At 45.5% G+C, this 22,069-nt stretch overlaps 1 protein-coding gene across 1 annotated transcript in view; it reads left to right on the forward strand.

The window, feature by feature from the left end:
• The window catches only part of LOC119440538 (acetylcholinesterase), a 42,691-nt gene that overhangs the window by 11,581 nt on the left and 9,041 nt on the right, over positions 1 to 22,069 (forward strand). The window contains exons 5-8 of the mRNA XM_049661058.1: positions 29 to 315; positions 10,445 to 10,603; positions 14,884 to 15,060; positions 20,483 to 20,787. Of these exons, the coding sequence (XP_049517015.1) occupies positions 29 to 315; positions 10,445 to 10,603; positions 14,884 to 15,060; positions 20,483 to 20,787 (928 nt within the window). The remainder of the gene's footprint in view (positions 1 to 28; positions 316 to 10,444; positions 10,604 to 14,883; positions 15,061 to 20,482; positions 20,788 to 22,069) is intronic.

Genomic DNA, 22,069 nt, shown 5'->3' on the forward strand with positions numbered 1-22,069 from the left:
TGTCTCTCTCCCCATGCATGGCCGCCAGGCAACGTGGCCTTCCTCGACCAGCGTATGGCCATGGACTGGGTGCGCGTGTGCGCGTCCTCCTTCGGCGGTGACCCCGGGTCCGTGACTGTGCTCGGCTACGGCGCTGGTGCCGCCTCGCTCGGCCTACAACTACTTAGCCCGGCAAAGCACTGGATTCAGAGCCAGCCCCGGAGGCTGCTGCTGCAGAGTGGGTCTCCACTGCAGCCCTTCAAGTGGGACGAGGGTAACCTGCGTGACCAGATCGGCGCGCTCTTAGTCGAGCTGGGATGCAAGTATGACGTGACGGTGAGTGGATGTCCACACTGCCTTCACCCGTGGCCACAGCTCGTGTTACATAGAACGCACGTGTGCACTGAGGGGATCAATAAAGAGGATCATTTTCAGGTATGGCGGCATTGACATTAATACTCTCCATTAAATCGAGCAGTAAATCGACTTCTTCCTCTTTATATATACGTCTCAAAGCTATTATCGGCCTTTCAGAGAGAGAGAGAGTCAAAACATTTTTATTGAGCAAAAGGATCGTTTTGCCGGAGTGGTCTCTGTCCACGGGAATCTATGCGCCGTCTGGGCTACGACCGCCCTCTCAATCAACATGATCATATCTGACAGGCAGGAGCTAGGGTGGTTCGATGCCCAGCGCCGCCGTCCAGAGGTGGAGACAACCCCGCTGGCGCCGCCATATTGAATCACACGAGCCTAGACTCAGCTACGCTTGCGTTCAGAAATAGTGTTACTCGCGGCGCACTTCCAAGTGTTTTGCCTTGATGAGGATTTTTTTATCGGTATCGCATCTGCCCATCTTTATAACCAATAGCCGTTAACTCGTTGAAGGTGCAAGACGTAAATGTCTGGTGCCGGGAACATGCCCCAAGTTGCCTAATTCAATCACATTTAATATGCCGTGTGTATGTTTGAAATACGCACTATTTTTTTTTGCGCTTCGATGCTTCGTATATAAGGTTTGCGACACCCTGTGTGTGGAAGTTTTTCTTTTTCGCTGTTGTATTTTGGTTTACACGTCACGCCTCCTTTACCGTAGCCAGCCACTCGCGCACGGCGGTCAGTTTCCCTTGCGTTGCGCGTGCTCTTCGCGTTCGTTGCAATTATTTGACGATATCTACGCGCAATTTTACTTTTTTTGCCCACAAAACTGTGTGCTGACAGGATTAAGCTGGTGTAAAAATAACTGCTATGTGAAAATAAGGTTTAGTTAGTACTGCAGAGAAACATGTAACGTAACTTGTCTGTGTCAATCTTGCGTAGTACACACAAGAAACCAAACGATGCACAAAATACATTTACTTTAAATATCTAGTACAATCAATCATGAAAGAGATATGTACATGAAAAATTATGTGTACTGTGTGGCGCCTGAAGGTTTATGTTGAAAGACGAGATAAAAAAAATTCGCAAGGTAGGCTCGACACACAATTCGGGATAGGGAGAGTTTTTTTTTAATTTATTCATTACATGGGGGGGGGGGGGGGGTTCAAGTGAGTACATCAACCTTATTACACACAATATAAATCGAAAACAAGAATGCAAACAAGAAAACGCAACCGCGGGTAATATCAATCAAGATATCCAGCCAGAATACATCAGCTACCATCGAATACGTCGCATCAGCCAAACACATCGATGGCGAGTACAGAACATTTTATAAATAACCATTAGAACACTGATAACTACATTGAAAAAATAAACAACACTGCATACATATCGCGTACAAAAACCGTAAATGAAACTAAGACAGTCAAATACAGATTAGCAATGTTTTTCACTTCGAAAATATAGTCCATGATGATGTAGGGCTGTTGACTTTAACAGACGGCGCCCATCCTGTCGATTTCCCTCGTACTGGTCCTCTTCAAAGTGTTCTAAGTACAAGTAAAACAACAAAAGTGATTATTGATATGAAAAGTTGCCTTGTAAATACAGAGAACCGATTACAGTGCTTAAAAATAAATTTTCGCAGAAGTAATGCTGTATTACCTCGCTTCACACGTTTCGAAGAAATGCACAGGCTACAATAGACACCATGCCAGAAAGCGCCGAAACATTTTGGTCCCATGATGCCCCTTAACTTTACTGCACCTGGGCATACCGTGCACAGGCATTTAACGACCGTCACAGTACCCACTACGATCGGGAATGAGCACGAATGACCATCGGCTTACGAGCACCACGCTACAAATATATTCGTCAAAAAAGTCAGCTATATAACGTAACAACCTGAGATCCGCAAGATATCTGCTGAGAAATCAGAGATAATCACAATGCTTAGCTTGCCACGTACACAACAGCCGCTCTCCCCAGAAGAAGCACTGCGTTCTTTAGTCCCAAATAACCAGTAGCGAAAAAAGAAACTGAGAAAAAAAAATAAACAAGAGACACACACGATGTGTGCTTCCCGTGATAAAGTAAAATAGGTGGTTTACATGTCGATTTGTAGCTAATGTAAGACTATTTCGCGGCGAAGCATTTTCGTCAGTCCTTAAAATAAGGGTACTACTCGCATAGACTGCGCCGATCAAAACGGCAAAAGCCTATGCGACGCGCGAAACCATAGGCTACTCAGACAGCATCGGTGCAGTGCTTAGTTCGTGAGCGAACGTAGGTACGTGAGCGAGGATCAGAGAATACTTTCTTATTTATGAAAAACACGATGCGATAGTCTAAACTTTCTTGACACTTACCTCGCAAATGTAGGAGCTATCCGTTGCCTTCCAGTGATACCGCTTTACTTGGACTTCCCATGTCTTCCTTCGCTCTGGGTCCCGGGGGAAGCGTAAACAACGAAGCCCTTTACGCGTCGATCCGGTGCACTTGGGAACACAACAGCCCGTAATGTCGACTCGATGCACTTGACAAGCTTGTCATTCATGCGGCTGAACACTGTCCAGCAAGTAGAAGCGTCAGCGAAGCATCCGCGCGCACTGTGTCTCGAACTAAGCACCCGCACCAAGCGCTCGCAACCGCTCGCTGTGATTCAAGATGGAGTCGCAGCGAGAAAGCGGCGGCGCGGGTGCGGTCAAAGGATGGCCCCACCCTGAACGGCGGCGCTGGCATCGAGGCACCCTAACGATGATGATGATGATGATTTATTGGCATCCCCTTTGAAACGGGGCGGCGACAAATAGTCACCTAGCCTGCTTGATTTAATCAGGTATACTATACATGTTCTTTATCTAGCATTTTTGTATACCTATCATTATTTTTCTTTTTCAAAAATTTACCTTGTACCGCTGCCTATGATTTTAAGAGATCAGGTCGCATCCATCTTTTCCCTACTTTTTTTCCACCAGTACTCTAATCGTCTCTTGCTGATCTCTACGGCTGATCTGTTTATGTTTCCTTCCACTTTAAACCCAAGCGCTTCTGGGAGTTATTTATTTATTTTATTTACAGTACCTACAGCGCCCTTGTGGGGCATTAGTGTAGGGGGAAATATTAACATTCAAATACAAAAAATACAAATAAACGTTACCTACGGTTCTCGCTGGGTGGATCCCGTCGCATTCCATTAGGATGTGCTGAGTGGTCTCTGGATCTTTACTGCAGCATACACATGTCTCATCTAATTCCGAATATTTGTTCCCGATATGTTTTCGTCCTTAGGCAACCGGCTCGAGCCTCAAATAGCAAGGCACTGCCCTTTGTGTTATCGTACAGATTTTACCTTCTAATTTCTTTCTTCTCATTCTTGTAAATCTCCATTGTCCTTTTCGTTTCCATTCTTTGCATCCAATTCACGGTCTCTATTTCTCTCACTTTCTTTCTGATGACCCCTGGTTGTCTATTTACAGTTTCGATTATCCTGTACTTGGTTGCCAACTTCCTTGACCTCTTCCTCCATTCTGTGTCGGGAGCTGGACAGCAGCGCCGCCCAGCGCTAACGGGAGTGGGGCTTAGAGGGTAGGGGTGGCAAGCCTGGATTTTTCTTACACTCGATGAGAATCTACCGTAGTGTTCCTAGCTAATCGCCGTATTGACATTGTTCGCCATATAGAGTTGGGAACAGGAGGTGTAGCTTCATGGGGCGCGAGAACGTGTTGAATTGCAAGAATATAAGTGTTGTCTCTTGCATCTTCGTGAGCTGTGGGTGTGGTGGCGGGAGGTTTCGGCGATTGAAGCAGTAGTGTTGAGTGATTTTCTTTCATGTTGTCAGTGCTGCCAGCTCTTCTGTGTCCATCATTGCCTGGTCGATGATTTCTCGGGCCTTGCCGTAGACGAGTTCGTTGCACTCCAGGGAGGCGTGAACTATTGCGACGGTTCTATCTGGCAGTTTCGCTGTTAGTATGCGGTGAGTCGTCGACTCCACCCAGCCTCACGTAAAGCTCCTGCATACTTCTTGGGAGTCAGTTATCATGAAAGTTGTCTTGGTCTGTGTGAGGGCTAGTGCTACGGCTAGTTCCTCTGCTTCCCGAGTTGTTGCTAATCTGGCATGGTGGCGCTGACGAGGAGGTCAGTCTTTGTCATCAACCCGACGGATTCTGTTCTTCTGCCACGGTATGCGGCTTCATCTGTCTAAACCACTTATTTGCTTAGGGGCTTTCTGGCCTGTTTGGGTCGTCATGGTCAGGCGCATTTTCTGACTAGAGAGTTGGGCCTCTATGAGTTTTTCAACCTTGTTATGAGAACCATACGGAGTGTCTGTGGACGTGCTCATACTGAGACCAAGGGCTTGCGTGTGGCGTTTTGAATTAGTGTGTTTAGTTGTCGGCTTGCTATTCTTCCGATCATATGTAAGACGTGCTCCTTCGTCCTGGAGAGGCATTGGAGCATCTGGTCGCATTTTGCATCAGCTTGTACGAGTAGTCCCAGGACTCTGAGGGTTTATTCATGGCCTGTCGCTCTAGGGTGACCTATATGCTATCTTAATCCTTTTCGGTGAGGCCCTGCCGGATCACAAGGAGCTCTGACTTCGCAGGCGAGCAGACAAGCCCGTTCTCCTTTGCATATTGTTTTACCGCGTCCGATGCCATTTTCAGGGTGTCTTGCAGGCCGCCGAGCGAGTCCGTACCCGTCCAGAGGGTCACATCGTATGCTTATATTGCATGGCGTAGGTTGGGTATACTACACAGTAGCCCTGGGAGACCGAAAAACGTGATGTTAAAGAGGAGCGAGGAGAGGACTGAGTCTTGGAGAGTGCCTCTGAATCCGAGTGTGGTGGGGTCAGAGACTATATACTCGATCTTCAGTATGGATGTGCGGTCAAATGAAAAGTCAACGATATAATTATACGTTCCCTCCCCGCTTCCTGTATGGTTGAGATTCCCAAGGATCGCCTCGTGTGCCACGATGTCAAATGCCCCCCTTAGGTCGAGCGCGAGAATGGCCCGGCGATAGTGGCGTGGGGCACGGACGAGGATCTCCTCCTTCAAAGCCAAACATGGTGTCCGGCATTTGCTGGGTTCCGTCCAGGTGTTGTTGAAGGCATTTGAGTACTATTCTTTGCATGACCTTGCATATGCACGATGTGGGGGATATCGGCCGAAGGTTGTCAACGTGCGGGGACCTGCCCGGTTGGCGGATAAAACGTATTTCGGCTATTTTCTATTGTTGCTTTAGCTTGACTGATCTCCAAAATCATTCAAGTGGTCTAGGAACGTATCTAGGGCCATATCTTCGAGTTTTTTAAGAGATTGTAAGTGACCTGGTCGGGCCCGGGAGCACTGCATCGCCTGATTTCATCAATGGCTGCACGGAGTTCGTATAGCTGTATCGGCCTGTCGAGCACGGTATTGGATTGTCCTGCGTACGGCAGTAGAAAGTACTTATTTCCAAGGTCGTGAAAGAGTGTCACGACTAAATGTAGCCGCGTGAGGATTAAATTTTACAGCATTCGTACAACGTTCGTAAACATTTTGGGGGAGTATGAATTGCGCTTGCGCAATCATGTACTTCGATTTTGGTCGACTGATAAATAGGCATATTTTTCAGAGAATATACTTTAGTTTGAAGTAGTGCTCGTCCTGTCTGGGGCTTCCTTTCTTGTGTCCTGGTTTTTTTTTTGCGCTTTAAATCAAGTATGAATTCGTGCAAGCTCGCCCAAATTTCAGTTCCTATAATAAACTTCAGCGGGTGTATGGTGATGCGTGTAAGAGCTAGATCAGTGTGCGAAGATGGGTCAGGCGTTATTGAGATGGAGAGAAGAAATTTGAAGATCAGCCTCAGAGGGATCGCCCTCTGACAGCTGCGACGGAGTCCAACGAGAAGACCGTTGATGCGCTGATCAAGGAAGAAAGGCGGGCAACACTAGATGAAATAGCCAGAATGCTTTGAATAGGTCACAATGCACTACAGGAGATGATTGAAAGCTTAGTTTACTGGGAAAATATACGCTGCTCAATGCGCTCAAACGTTGTTGGAGCTGCGTCGCTGATTGCTCGACGAGCGATCACCAAGAAAAGCGGTCTTGCAGCACGACCATGTGCGCCCTCGCTGTTCTCGCTTCACAGTGGCGGCAACTGACACAATGGGAAGGGAAGTGCTTCCGCAGCAGCCTCAAGTCTGAGCAAATCAGAAAACAGCTATGCGAGCTACCAGAGGCAATCCGTACAGTAATGAGGTGTGAACAAGGTGTGAATGTAGTTCTACCGGGGGTCCCTAGCATCAGACAAGGCCGCGAATACACGCAAAATTGACGCGAGGCTGGCCGGTCGAGGCACTTTGCGTGTATTCAAGGGCTTCTTTCATGCTGGCAAAAACTTTTTATGTAGAATGTATTCAGCAACAGAAAGCCGTATCGGCAGTTTTTTTTATGTTGCTCTACAATTTTCTCATTGACACTTTTAAACGAATTGTAATATTTGAGAAGTTGAATAATTAATTAAGACTAATCATGTAATTTGGCGGAATGCAAAAAATAATCTGAGTACCTACAAACGACGGCAAACAACATTACCTTGGTTCTGTCCAGCTGCGTGGCATTTGCATGTTTTTAAAGTTTGGCGCAAGTTCCGTGGGACAGCCTATATAACGATGGCTATGTTGAAGTTTCCCGTCCAGCTGTGAAATATAGACAAGGGAATTGAGGCTATATTTAAAATTGAAAAAAAAAATACAGGCCCGAATAGTTAAGTCCCAAAGTTCCGCTTTCAGTAACGCAGCGTAACCGTTTGTGGAACGTTGTTGATAATTCATTTCTGTATGACCCTCGTAATTGTAATGTTATTGTTTTTTATTCGTATAATGAAATTTAAGGTTACGGTATAACGAACATTCAGGGTTCGGGATCCGAACACCGCCTAAGAGGAGGCTCCCGAAAACGTGGCTGGGTCAACGCTCGACTAATCACATTCATATCGATCCGGACTTTGCTAAAATGCACGTAGATACATGGATCTGAGGGATGGGGCACATAAGCAATTGGACTCGGCTGGCTGGCTTGCAGCTCATGTACAGCCATCCCGTCTAATTGCGTCTAGGGTCATACCGATGGTATATCAGTTACTTTTTTTTCATCGCCAAGGCAACGGAGGCGACGGTAAAATATGTAAAAGCGAGGCACGCGCTGATGAAAAATGGATCAATACATGCTTCTTTTATTTACCATCTAACTGACAGTTCACGCTCCAGAACAGAGGGGTTGACCGGGGTGCTTGAACGAGGGATGAAAGGAGCCGTTATGATAATTAGGCTCAGAGCGAAAAGTCATTGCGATATGAAGGAAGAACGTATACACTATTTGTGAGGCGTAGCACGCATTTTCATTCCTCTTTGCCGCTGTCAGTTTTGAATGGTGCAGCGAATATTGTTTTTCTCAAATGTTCTGCTCCTAACAATTCTTGAAAAGGGTTCATTGACCTAGAGGTCAATTGTTCGCTGCCTGGCGTTTTTATGACAAATGCGGTAGCCTGTTTTTTGTAGGAGAGAAATAAAGTTCGCGGCAGTGATGTGTGGAACGAGCTCTTATGGACGATAAAGCCGCGTCCTCTTTGCGGTTCTTCCTATCTATCAAGTCCCAGCAAATACAGCACGTAGTAAATGAAAACGACCGGGTGTCGACTGCAGCTGAAATACTTCGGTTACTAGTCACACTTAAAAAGGCGCCCGCACAAGCCACGGAGCCGAAGTACCTGCAGTAGTTCTGCCGCAGTCTGGTGGGACCCCTTGCCGTGCTGTCACCTGTCGTTGTTTGAAGGAATGTACGCGGAGGCTCGAACGTTATCAGGTCGCGTCTGCCGGCGGAGTGGCAACATCTAAATTGCTTTTCTTTTACTGCGGCCGACGCTAAATATTGTGCTTCTCATCAGGAATGCTGCCCAATACCAACATTGTGGGTGGAAACCACGCCTTGCATTACAGTGGAGTAGCAGTGACGTCTTAAAGAAATTGTTCTTGATGTGACATTTGAGAAAGGGACAGTAAGCGAAGGCGATGAAACTGAGTGACTGCATCTCCTTGATGTCATGCTTTTCACTTTCTCAATTTTTTTTTCTTGAACTGAAAATTATAGCTTTGTAGGCTATCGAGCGCTCAATAAATGAGGCTAGGTCTAACACTCCAATGCGCTGATCTTTTCATCCTAGCAATGTCCCCGAGGCCGTATTTCCCGGAGTAGTCACTCTTTTAGCGAAGAGCAGAAACATTGATCGATGAATCACTGAGACACTTTGACATTACCCAACAACAAGCGCCCTGGCCTCACTGTCGCAAGAGGTATTCGTTTACGTCGCGGTGCTTGCGGTGGCGTTTCGTCAAAGCACTCGACAACGACGTGACACCTAAGGAAGCAACATTGCATGGAAGGGTGCCCCGTGAGCTTCTTGAACCCTGGAAGGAGTATCCGAGAATTTATCTACCGAGGATACCACAGTAGGACAGAGACAGTGTGGTTTAGTTTCCTTCGTATTTTGAATGAATAAATCCTGTGCTTTTATGGGCCGAAACCACGATTTGATTATGAGACACGATGTAGTGGGGGACTCTGGAATAATTTTGACCACCAAGGGGATTTTTGGCGTGCCTCCAATGCACGGGACAGGGCGTTTTTGCATTTCGCCCCCATCTAAATGCGGCCGCCGCGGCCGGGATTTGATCCCGCGACCCCGTACTTAGCAGCGCAACACCATAGCCACTAAGCCACTGCGGCGGGTCCTTCGTATTTTCCTTTGCTTGCACAAGTGAACTACGAGAGCGAAACGCATAAACGCCCTGTAATAATATTTTACGGATCCCTGGTGATTAAAATACCTCCGGTAGTCATTTTCACCGCTCTCATAGCCAGAATGGCGGTTTTTAACGTAAAACTCGTAAAACTTTTTACGTTTCACGTAAACGTAAAACTCACTCTCTCACTCACTCACTCAATCACTCAATCAATCAATAGATCGGTCAATCAAATGGTCAATTTCAATTGAATGTAGTACAATAATTCATCTGCTGGATTACTGTGAAGCGCCAGCGCAATTCTGGAGAATATTTAAATGCCATGCGTTTCTGCAATCGGACGCTGCACAAGATTGAAGCACCTCAAGAAAGAAGAAACTGTAAAGGCACAGGAATTGAAAGGACGGCGACAATTAACAACTCTTGCCGACGTAGCTTTTGTGGCGTTATTCGTTGCCATTCTTATCCGCTCGGCATTTTTTTTCTCGTTTCTTTTTTTTTTTTTTTGCTAGACATCAGGCAGCACGCGCCACGTCCAGATGATAGATCAGTCATGTGCAAGCGTAACTTGTACCGCAACCCCCCTTGTCATTCTTTTTTTTTTCTAGATGCACCCGTGAAATAACCCCCCGTGGTCGCTCAGTGGCCATGCTTTACGCTGCTAAGCACGAGGTGGAAAAAATGAATCCGGCACCTTCGACTACTGCGTCCCTCACAACCCACTGTGGAGTTTAGGGATGTTACAAACTCCACAATTTAGTCGATAGCACCCGCGAAATCACTCGTGTTTCAGCACTATGCACAGAGAACCTGCGGATAGAGAGTCATGACTTCTTTTTTTCATTGTGCATGGCGCAAGCGGAATTTTTCTAAGAGGGGGAAAACAGAACTTCATGCGGGGGGCTCTCTTAATAGTGCTTTTTCTGGGAAAATATTCATCGCAGTATTTATCCAGCTCCTGTGTCTATCTGGGCTTATAGTTGCATGTGCTCAGAATAAACTGACATCAATTCCACTTAACTGACAGTGAGTGTGTGCGTGCGTTCGCTTTCTTTTGTTGGTTTCTCTCCTTTTTTTTTGTAAAATCTGTTTTGGGCAGTTTGATGCGGGGTGGCTGCACACACACGTCAAAAACGTGTGACGAAAGTGGTTGGAGCAAGTTTCGGCTTGAACACGGAAGGCTTGTGTATTATATTAGCGTTCACTAAGTTACTGAGCAAGGCTTTATGTTTTTATCCCTAAGTTAGTTTGTTCTGTACCCGTGTCCTTCCCACATGCTGGCCGTTGCTTCATGCAGGCGGCAAAAAAGTGCATGCGGATGGTGTTCATGGACCGGCTGTTGAGGCCTACGCTGCGCCTGCAGTACTCGTTCGGGCCGCGCTTCCTGACGTCCTTCCTTCCTTGCGAAGACGCCGAAGGACTCGCCCTTCCAGACGCGGCCACCAACAAAAAGCTGGTGCGCTTTAGGTCGCAAAGTTGCAGTCTACAACGTAGATCGGCTCCGCCGTCGCAGCTGTCCGTGCTGTCGGAAAGCGTTGCATTTAATCGAGCTCCGTTGCACCGATACCCACGGGACGACCTGTTTCCTCTGCTCATTGTTTACTGGCACGCGTTCGTAGGTGGGCAGGTCACCGCGACTCACCGTGTTTGCTCTGCGACGAAGACGACAGATGAGGCACTGCTTGATGTTGCCGTCAGTTGACTGCTGAGGTGGAGTCGCCTCTAATGGAGAACTAAGGAAAACACTCAATCAAAAGGAGCACGCGTGACGGCGATCTGCCCATCTATCTGTCAACGCATGTTCCTTAGCACGTTGTCTCGGAACAGAGGGCGCCGGTGAATGGCGGACCGCGGAACTCCGGAGTGTGCCGCATCTACGCACTTTAAAGGGGTGACCGAGGTTGCAGTCAGCGCTAAGCGTGTTTTAACGATGCATGGGGCATGACATGCCTAAAAGAATTATGTAGCGTGCTCACAAAGGAGCGGCTCTCGAAATGTATTCCAGCATGATAGAAACTAGAAGTACCCTTGCTAGCTCTTCACACTGACTAATGCGCATTTACGGGATTAAACAGATGAATCACTTCGGAGGTGCCAGATGTAACGTGAGTTCTCCAAGCAGACGCGATCGAAGACCCTATGTGACGTCACGTTTATCTCCGCCCTTCAAGTGGCCGATGTAGAGACTGATGTCTCCAAATGACAGTAAGACTAAATTATTCGCAATTCTTATTGTGTTGCGCATGTTTGAAGAGGGCCTGCTGCATTCCTAGACACCTGTAAAAGCTAAAATAAAATAACAAACAGACGGCTCTACAGCGTTCAAGTTGGGATACTCAAGAGCTTGTTACATGTTTTCTAATTTATCATTCAGTATAGGCGTTAAGCTGCTCTCATGGCGCACTGCCGAGTTTAGGCCGTCAGCTACCGCGACGGAAGCTAGGTCCTTTGATTCCTAGATGACACCGTTTGCCGCACAGGGAATGGGGCACGTGCCTTGGATTAACGAAAGCAACAAAATTTATACGTATGCAAGTACAAATTAACGTTTGAACTCATGCGTGCATATGGTTTCGGGTCGAGACCACACACCTTTAAATTCTTAACACAACAAATAACCTGATCGAATTAATTTCACTTGATGTTCAGCACACTCTAAAGCTAATACATTCAATTTCAAACACACTCAATAACTGTAAAAACAGCCACAAGAAATAATATCCGCAATTTCAGGTGAAAATAAAAAATAGTTCTACATAGCAAACTTCTTTCAGTATTCACCGGGTCCACAACTCTTTGTTGTGGTCGCACCTTCAGACCGCTCCTGACGTTAGCTATAGCCGCGGAGCTGCCTTTAAACTTTCGTTGGCACAGAATTAACAACGAAAAATACTAGAAGAAACTCTTGCGCCAATGTCTACTGAAATTGCAGTTATGGCGGTCCAGCCATCATAGGAATGATTAACAGTGTATGTATATTAGCCTACACTTTGTCCTTCTGGCTTCAAACGGATACGTGACTTTTCAATTTGATCATTTTCTACAAAATATTGCGCTATAGGTAAATTCAACAATTCGCAATTATTCTGCATGTGCAAAAAAGTCTAACTACCCTGTTGTGTTTAGAAAATGACGAGTGCTTGGTGATTTTGAAATGTGAAGCATAATAAATACCGTCCCAAGAACGTTTGAAGCCACGAGCACGAAGATAAGACAAATATATATATATATATATATATATATATATATATATATATATATATATATATATATATATATATATATATATATATATATATAGTAGTAACTGGATTTTTCAATGGGCCAAGCGTATTTAGGAAAATCAGAAGCACAACTTGGCGGTTCTCTTAGGTTTATGATTTACCCAACAGTTTCGGTCGGTGGACCGACCTTTTTTGAAAAAGGTCGGTCCACCGACCGAAACTGTTGGGTAAATAATAAACCTAAGAGAACCGCCAAGTTGTGCTTCTGATTTTCCTATATATATATATATATATATATATATATATATATATATATATATATATATAACGGTTATCCTCGTGATAGTTTAACAAATGGCTTCGACAGAGTTTCCTCTAGTGATTTTTTAACAAACTGTACGGTAGTTGGATTTCCATTTAACAAGCTCTTGGGCATCCCAACATGAACGCTCTGGAACCTTTCTGACTCGCGCGACGCATGTGGAAAACACGAACGATGACTGTCTTCATCGCACATTCCCCACAGCGACCCTGAGGAACTCCCGTACAGTCCGCCAGCGTTGGCATTCCGCGTATCCGCTATACGCAAGGCAACTGCTCGGTCGACTCTGCCTTAGCACGCTCACTACATTTTGTAGCTTTTTTCTGCGTCTGAACATCTCAAAAATATCAAGAAGCACACTAGCACCGACTCATTAAGTAAAAATTCTGGGATTTGTTTTTCTCCTTATAGGCTCGAGCACCGTTTTCTTTTGTGTGTGTGTGTGTATTTTATCCACTCCACAATCCGAACACCAGGTGGCAGTGTGAGAAACTGTGTCTTGTAGAATTGGTCCCTTTGCTGTGAAACGTTCTCGTACACTACACAGTCATCCACAAATAACTTTATGGAAGCGCCATTTGGGAACACTGCGTTTCATGTCGTTGATGTAAAAAAGAAACAAGAGTGGTCCTAGCATGCTAAAGTTATAGAAAAGCGCAAACGTTAAAGTGCAGTGAGAAGATGTTGAAGAAGCGATTTGACAAACGCGAGTGAGCGCAATCTTTAACATATCGTGTTAGTAGAAACGGTGCACAAATGTCTGTATATGCCTGTGCTCCGTTTCCAATAAGTCCGTGTGTTTAGGTTGGCGCCCCCTGACCCTGTTACTAACTTCGGTTAGCTACAAATCACGCAAGTAGAAAACGCTCGATTACACGGACGGGTGCTAATTACAACTTGTATTCGAAAGAAAGGATATCGGATGCAGGAAAAGCGGACTCTAGAAAGATGATATAGTAAAAAAAATTCTGCGAACAAAACATGGCAAAGTCGCAAATCTGAAATATGCAATGCCTGCAGCAGTTACATTATTGTTACTCACATACAACTATAACCCTTAGGAAACCCAACAAGGTTTTTGACGACAGTCACAGTGTACTACCAAAGGTGTGCAATTTGGATTTCTTGAAATAATGGCTAACTGTAATTGTCTATTACATTTAACAGACACTTAACTAATCTTCAACAGTACCTTCTACGAAACACTATACTAGTCGCGAAACTATACGTTTACAAGGCCACTTGCTTATGGGTCTGATAGAAAATTCCTCACGGCAAAGCTTGGTGATATGTTACTTACAGTGTAACTTCGAAATGTATTCCTGCGAGCCATCCGAGATCCGGTTGCACACATATAACATCGTCTCTGTGACAATTATTCGTGTATTTTTTAAGTGCTTGAAGTGTATTTTGGCGAGCTTGCTTATATTGTTGTATGTTGTTATGATCTTCAAAATGGTTGTCACGCCACGTTTCAAGAGCATGACGACTTTTACGCAGTCAATTGGCGGTGCTACGCTGTTGTCGTCGGGCTTACGTTCATTCCTAATGAAAAGTAGTATTGACAAAATAATAACTAGGAATGGACAGGAGTGATCTTTTGACATGTATTGTGGGATTGAATATGTAGAGCTTTGAAAATAACGAGACATCAATTCATTATGTCTCTACTTAATAAACACACGCACAGCCTTTGTTAAAGGTATGCAGCTTACTCCGCGCTTTCACCATATGTGTCATTCGGCTTTGTGGTACGCGGCTCCCATGGCGATTCGGACACTTCAGAAATCTGAATTGTCAGTGTAAAATTATTTACATTCACCAGGTTGTTGACCTTTATGGCATATCGCAGAAACATCCTCAAAGAACATATAGTCAGCCTCGCGGTTGCAGGCAACGTAACTTGTATGTTTTGGATTTGACAAAGTAACGTCTGCGTTTTAATATGCGCTAGCTGCTTCACGCACCGGACTTGAACTTTATGTCGATGGGTAATGAGAAAGTTGGCATCCATCTGAAGTGCGTAGCAAAAAGTTAAAATCGTTCCGGGATCCTTCACATCTTGAAGCTACTTTCAGATAAATGCCAGCTTTCAGTTTTATTAATATTCCCGCGCCGGGCGGATTCCCGCAAAATTCATTTGGTTAATGGCGATTACTGATAATCTATGCACGACATCGCGCGACGCAGATCCTCTTGGGCAATGTTAGGGGTGAGGGCATCGTGTTGTACGACATGATGCGACGACTGCACACGGGTTCCGGCGACTCGAGGAGACTCTGGCCTACCGTGAGGAACGAGCTCTTCGAGTATGGCGTCAGGGACGTGGACACCGTGTGGCACCTCTACTCTTCTGGCGAGGACAGCGTAAGCGTGCGTCGATTGCGCCCGGAACAGCTTCCGCTGGCGCAACTGTTTTGTGGCTTTTGATAATGCCTTTAAGTACAATAAATTATGAGCCTAAACAGCCAGCGTCGATATAAATGTCCTTCAGCCGTAAACAGACGCGATTCTGTGGAAGCGATGTCAAAAATACTGATGACGCTCGACGAGAGCCATTTTAGATTGTTGCTAAATAGCGACCGAGTAATAGAGCAAAAACGAGACATCAGCATAGGAGACGAGACGCACAAGTGCTAACTTTCAATAATGGTTTATTCGAAACGGGAGATGAAATATGTATACAGTATTTCACAGGAAGTGCTTATGGTCACGTCACTGCTTGTGGAAGGGCTCAGGAAGTGCTTATGGCTTCCGGTCGAAGGAACGCATGCAAGTTCTTTTTCAGATAACCTGGTTGATGGGAAGCTGATGCATTGTGTGCGTAAACTGTCAATAATTTTGGCCGCAAATATTTCTCTTATTATTAGCCTGTCTTTATTTTTGGAAATTACGTCAGCTTCTTGAAGCAATGGTGGACAGATACAAATGCCGCTTTGAGCAGCAATGCCGTCGTTCGATTTGCACACGTTAGTGCTGCGCCCTCTGAACCGATCATTTAAGAATTTAGCGTATGCATATATACTTGCTCTCCTGTTTCAAATAAACATTTGTTCGAAGTAAGCGTTTGTATGTCTCGCCTCCTCTCTCCTTGTCACGTTTTTGCGCTACTCTGTCATTACTAATCAGAGGCAGCGAAGAAGGATATATGGGGTCTGTCCCAAAAGTTATGCAGTGACACTCATCAAAAAACTGGGAGAGGGTGTAGCGATGCCGTTTTCTCGCTCTCTGTACTCAGAAGGACGTGGTTTACCTCTAGTATGAGTCGGACTGTTGTATGATGAGGCAGAATTTTATTCGTGCACTTTTTCACCAAGCCACTCCCAGTTTTTTTCGAACTGGAGATCGACGAACACGCGGAACATCTTCTTTCTGGGGTTTTACGTGCCAAAACCAGCTCTGATTATGAGGCACGCCGTTGTGGAGGGTTCCGGAATAATTTTGACCACCTGGGGTTCTTTAACGTGCACTACAACGCAAGCACACGGGCGTTTTTGCATTTCGCCTCCATCGAAATGCGGCCGCCGCGGCCGGGATTCGATCCCGCGATCTTGTGCTCAGCAGCGCATCGCCTTAGCTGACTGAGCCACCGCGGCGGGTAACACGCGGAACAAAAGATCAATGTCCAGTTTCTTTGAAATTGAGCAAGAATGGTGCACAAATTTTTCACATGTTGCAACAGGCCTATGGAAAGGATGCTCTGAAGGAAAGAACTCGCTTCATGTGGGTCCGGCGTTTCCGGTAAAGCCTTGAAGACGCCATGGACCATACCCGACCGGGAAGCGCCTCCACATCTCGCGGAGATGAAAACATCGGTTGTCTGCGTTATTTTGTGCTCGGCGACCACCAAATGACAGTTAAAATGATATCAGACGCACTTGGATTGAGAAAGTTGTACGTTCATCGGATTCTGACTCCTAAGCAAAAGTTGCGACGAAAAGAAAATTGCATTGATTGAAAAACAACAGAGGACAGCGGTGACTTCTTGCAGTCGGTCATCACCATGACCGACGAAACTATGATTGGCGAATACGACATTGAGTGGAAGTTGCACAGGAAGGAGGGAAAAAAAGGATGAGCCAAGGCCGCGGTAGAACAAAGCAAAAATCAAAGTAATGTTGATCGAGCTTTTTTTTTCTTTTGGACAGCCATCAAATCGCACACGACAAATTTGTGCCTGAATGCAAACTGTCATTGCGGATTTCTACTTGGAGGTCCGGAAAACGTCTGAACGATCGTGTGCGCCACGTACAACCAAATTTGTCGAAAGAAGAGTGCTGGATTCTGCGCCAGAATAATGCCTCTGCGCACTCTTCATTCATAGTGTGTGAGTTTTTGGCATGCAATTACATCACTGTATTGGAACACCCTCCCTATTCGTCGCATTTCCTCCCCTGCGGTATTTTTTTTCTCCAAATGAAAATTCGTGCCCCAGGGGTGGCATTTCTAGAATGCGCCGACAATTTATCAGGAAATGGTAAAGCTGCTAGAGCGCTTAACAGAACACAACTTCCAAGGGTGTTGCCAGGAATATAATGGAAGAAAAGGTGAAACCAGTGTATTTTGTCTCAGGAGAAGTGTTTCTAAGGTGACCACGTTGATGTATCTCAAAGGTTGTGTTGTAATTTAGTACGCACTGCACGATGTTTTGTGACAAACCTCGTACTTCGCACATATATATATATATATATATATATATATATATATATATATATATCTACGAAAATCAGAAGCACAACTTCGCGGTTATCTTAGGTTTATTATTTACCCAACAGTTTCGGTCGGTGGACTGACCTTTTTCAAGTGATACAGGAAAATCTCGCAACAGTCTTTTTATATCTTCAGGTAGAGAAAGAAGGTGCCAAAAAAAATTGAGAAAGGAGAGATAGAGAGAGCAAAAAAATGAAAAAATAAAAATAAAAAAATAAATAAATAAAAATCCCAGGCCATTGGCTCTCTCCCTGAGATTCTTATTTATTTATTTTTTTTTATTTTTATTTTTTTTCATTTTTTTCTCTCTCTATCTCTCCTTTATCACTTTTTTTTGGCGCCTTCTTTCTCTACCTGAAGATATAAAAAGACTGTTGCGAGATTTTCCTGTATCACTTGAAAAAAGTCGGTCCACCGACCGAAACTGTTGGGTAAATAATAAACCTAAGATAACCGCGAAGTTGTGCTTCCGATTTTTCTAAATACGCTTGGCCCATAGAAAAATCTAGTTACTACTATATATATATATATATATATATATATATATATATATATATATTACAAGAGCGACTGGTCTCGCGCGAGGATATTGACCCTTTTCGCGGCGCTCCCGTGGGCGCTGCCATGTTTGATCACGTGGTGACGCGTCCATTGCTTGCCTCAGCCGCCTGCGTTGCCTCCGCGTTTACAATGCAAGCGCGTGACGCCGGCGCGGCGCAGCAAACCTCTATTTCGACGCCTATCGTAGACGGTGACTGCGTGCACGACACGAAGCTTTGGCCACAGCTTTAGAGGACATGTAAGTGCTTTCAGAGCTCATTACGCCTTGTCCAAACGGCGTGAGCAGCGTATACGGTGCTTGTACTAAAAGCGGGGCTAGAAATGTATTCCATGCAAGCTAACTTTCCGCTTATGAATTAAATAGGGATCAGTGTGCTCGGCGTTCTTTATTTGGCAAACATTTTGAACCAGCGGCTTGTCATATTTCTCACTCAGTAAAGTTCCTCGGTGCGGCCATTATCTGATTGTTTATTTTTAGCGTAATCACTCTCGGGTGTGCTCTGCTGCGATAAATTTCTTCTTGCTGCGCACAAAGCTTGGAATTTAAATGTTCTGTATTTTGAGGTAGCTCGTAGCAAAGACGTATTATTGCTAGTCCCTCGCTTACTCGGTGGATCGTGCCGAAACATTCAGCTTTCAACATTCGTGTCTTGTCGATGCAGTCGCCGCCACTCATGCTTCGGCACATTGATTCAAGTGTGCGCCTATTCACTGACACGTTGGCGTAAGTTTTCGTGCGAGTAAGGGTGGATGTGGGTAGATAACGTGCGGGAAACTTACTATGCCATTAAGTGGCAGTACTTCATTTTGCAACGAGCGGTACTCACTCCCAAGTGCCGACGTTCCGGGGTTGAAGTCCTTTCTTTGGAGGTTAGCTATACAGCGCTGGCGGATGAATTATATTTTTTTATCCTTGAGGAAAGCCGTGCATTACGAAGGGCGGCTACACAGGCAGTCCTTATGTAGCAGCGGCGACACAGGTTGATTCCATTCATTAATATGTGAATCACTATTTTTGCAACGAAGTACCGCACACGTCTTCCCTTTATCGTTACACATTTTGCAGTATAAATTGGGCACAGTGCATTAGCGCACATCCAGTTGCATTTTCAACAGCTGATCGTACAATAGCAGGGTAGAAGCAGTAATGTTTTCGTATTCGTGCGCATTCACTGAGGCAATGTATGGCGCGCGGCCGGAAGCGCCATCTCGTTCCTCTAGAGCAAAGTGCTCCGCGAAAAGGGTCAATATTTCACCGTTGGCGTCTTCGCGACAAGTTGTATATTCTGAGTCCTAGCCTTCATTATCACCAGCTACGACTGTTCGTATGAAAACTAATTAAGCAAGGTGAGCATGAACATTATCTAGATTTAGCAAAGTAGGTATGCAATTGTGGGGATTTATTTGCACACTTGCTACATAGTAAAAGGCAGCGACGGTGCAAGTTAAAACTTTACGAGAAATTTTTTCTGTAATTTTGGCGTCAGGCGGTAGTGAGACAGTGTAAACAGCGTGTGTAGTGCCGTAGTTGCCTGCAATTTGCTTCTGAACAGTGCTCAGCGATTGAAACGATATATACTCAGACAGCATGGCTGTCGGCGCTTTTTGGGCCACCGGTGACCGCTGGGTTATCGCTGATGGGGCCGAATGCAGTTACGGTGCATCAAAAAGATTCTCGCTGTCATGAAGTGCGTCATCTCAGTGACACCAGCGCCCACCGCTGGTGCATAAAAGTGCCGGCCGCCATGTTGTCCGAGTATCGCGTTTGAATCGCTGAGCACTGTACGTATATATTTTACTGCGATAGAGTCCGCCTTAAAACCGACACAAAATGACAAAGACGTGAACTTGAGCCCAACTGTTACCATTATTTCTTCCAGTTGCCTGCACGATTCATACAATTCAGATATAACAATTTGCAGCCTTCTAAAGGATATACACTGTAAAATAATTTACACCCTTAAAAGTACAAAAGGGTGTAAATGTGTAACTCACACTTTTAGGATGTGAGTTGTATATCTCACACCCCAAGTTGTAGACACATTTATACCTTTTTTTCACTTTTAGGGGTGTAATATTATTTTGCAGTGTACCATGTACAGTGAACCGCAATGTTTACGGACAATGATATCCCAGAAAACGTTGAATTTTCGAGCAGCTTCTGAACAGTCCCCATTAAAAGTTTGAGGTTTGAGTAACCAGCAAAACAGTGGAACGCTACGATGTTCACATATACTATAGCACAGGTTGCAAATCCGAACACTGAATGCCGCGTTCCCAGGCTGCAAAGATACTCAGCTTTTTCTGACATCCGTGGTCCGTAAACTGTTGCTGTCAAGTGTACAAGCACGTCTCCGTTGTTGCTTGAACTTATACCTAACACATTGTTTAGGGAAAAGGGAACGTGGACTGCCCCGCGGACCGGTGCGTTCTCTGCACGTGTCGACTTGCGTGCGTGACAGCCTCAGTGCGGCGTTATCCATCTCTCCTTTCTTTTCTTTTTTTTTTTTTCAAGCAGGACGCTAATGAGACAAGCGACGACCCGAGTGAGCGAGCAGCTCTGACGCGACTGCTGGGCGACGCGTTCCACGTGTGCCCGCTCCAGTACTTCGCGCAGGCGCTGAGCGCCAAGGGCCACCAGGTCTTCGCCTACGTGTTCTCCGCCAAGCCGTCCGGCAGCCACTGGAGCGAGGAACGCTGGCCAGCTCAGTACGAGGACTTGCCCTACTTTCTGGGCACTAATTTAGCCAGGAAGACACATACCTGGGAGAAACCGCTTAGCGCCAAGCTGATGGACCTGCTGGCCGGCTTCGCTCATCACGGGTGAGCGGAGGGCTGCGGGGCTCGCGTTCAGAGTTGTTGGTGCGGAAAGAGAGTGTCCTACGCAGATGTCGACAAAAACAAGCGTGACCCATGTCCGTGACACCAGCGAGAGGCGCCACCCGTGGCATCACAGCTCAACATATATAGATGTTTAATAATATACAGGGTGATCAAAGCTAAGTCGACAGGTATTTTTAAAATTAGGCACTCAGATGTACGTGAAGACCACTTCTACAATAAGGTTGTGCGCCCAGGGCGACACAGAATGAGGTGGTAATTATTGATGTCGGTGGCTTAATAACTAAAAATGAATATTTAACTTTTTAGTGGCTGCAGTAAGCAGGCATGTTTGTATTGAAAAGTTAGGCGCAATCGTGTTTCTACACAGTTCATTTGTCAGAATTGTTCTAGCGCATCCGTTCTCCGAGATATCGAACTGCAAAGTTTAATTGCCATTCGCATGATTACGCATGCAAGACAGTGAGGACCGGCGCAAAGCTCCTCCCTTTTGTGACGTGCCTGCTTGTGTACGGTGTTTAGTTTTGTGTAAGCAGAAATGTCGTGCTGCTGGACTCTCTTTATATACAGCCTGCTCGAACAAGAGTGCGTTTGCAACTTCCGAAACATTCGCTGACAGAAAGATTTCTACTTTCCGCGAAATAGGCGTTGGGAAACGAAGCTCTCCGGAGCGCAGCGTTGAAAAACTGCTTTTGACGCGCGCACACGGGTCTTTGAACAATAACGCCGTATCGAAACCGGTTCCGGAGAAGTTTAGAAAGCCAGTGAGGATGAAATGCGATGATGAACGAATTGAATTCCGGTGAATGCCAGTAGTCGCCTTCTTTTTCCGCTCTCGCGAGTACGGAAATGCAACGTTGTACTAATTGGTGAGCAGTTTGGTAACATGCCTGCTGTAAATTTACTGAATTTACAATCAGTCGGCAGTCGCACGAAATGGTAATGACGTACTGGGAACAATGAAGCGTAGTGTGCAACATATTGGCACCAGAAGGTCGGAAAACAAAAAGACAAATAATTGCGTCAGAGTTCGCGTACTTTATTATTCGCAGCGCACAGAACTATGCACGCAGGAAATGCGAATCTCGCCGACGTATTGTGGAAGAAATTTTGCTTAACTTTGTTGCTTTTCACAACTTATCAAAACAGGCATTGTTTAGTGGCGATGAACACGATCTAAATGCCCACCGAGGCGTGGAGACACAGTAATGGACCCAGTGAATGAATACTGAGCAAGACATAGCAAAAGATACAGCGGCTATAA

Source organism: Dermacentor silvarum, chromosome 1 (genome assembly GCF_013339745.2).
Source record: "Dermacentor silvarum isolate Dsil-2018 chromosome 1, BIME_Dsil_1.4, whole genome shotgun sequence".
NCBI lineage: Eukaryota > Metazoa > Arthropoda > Arachnida > Ixodida > Ixodidae > Dermacentor > Dermacentor silvarum.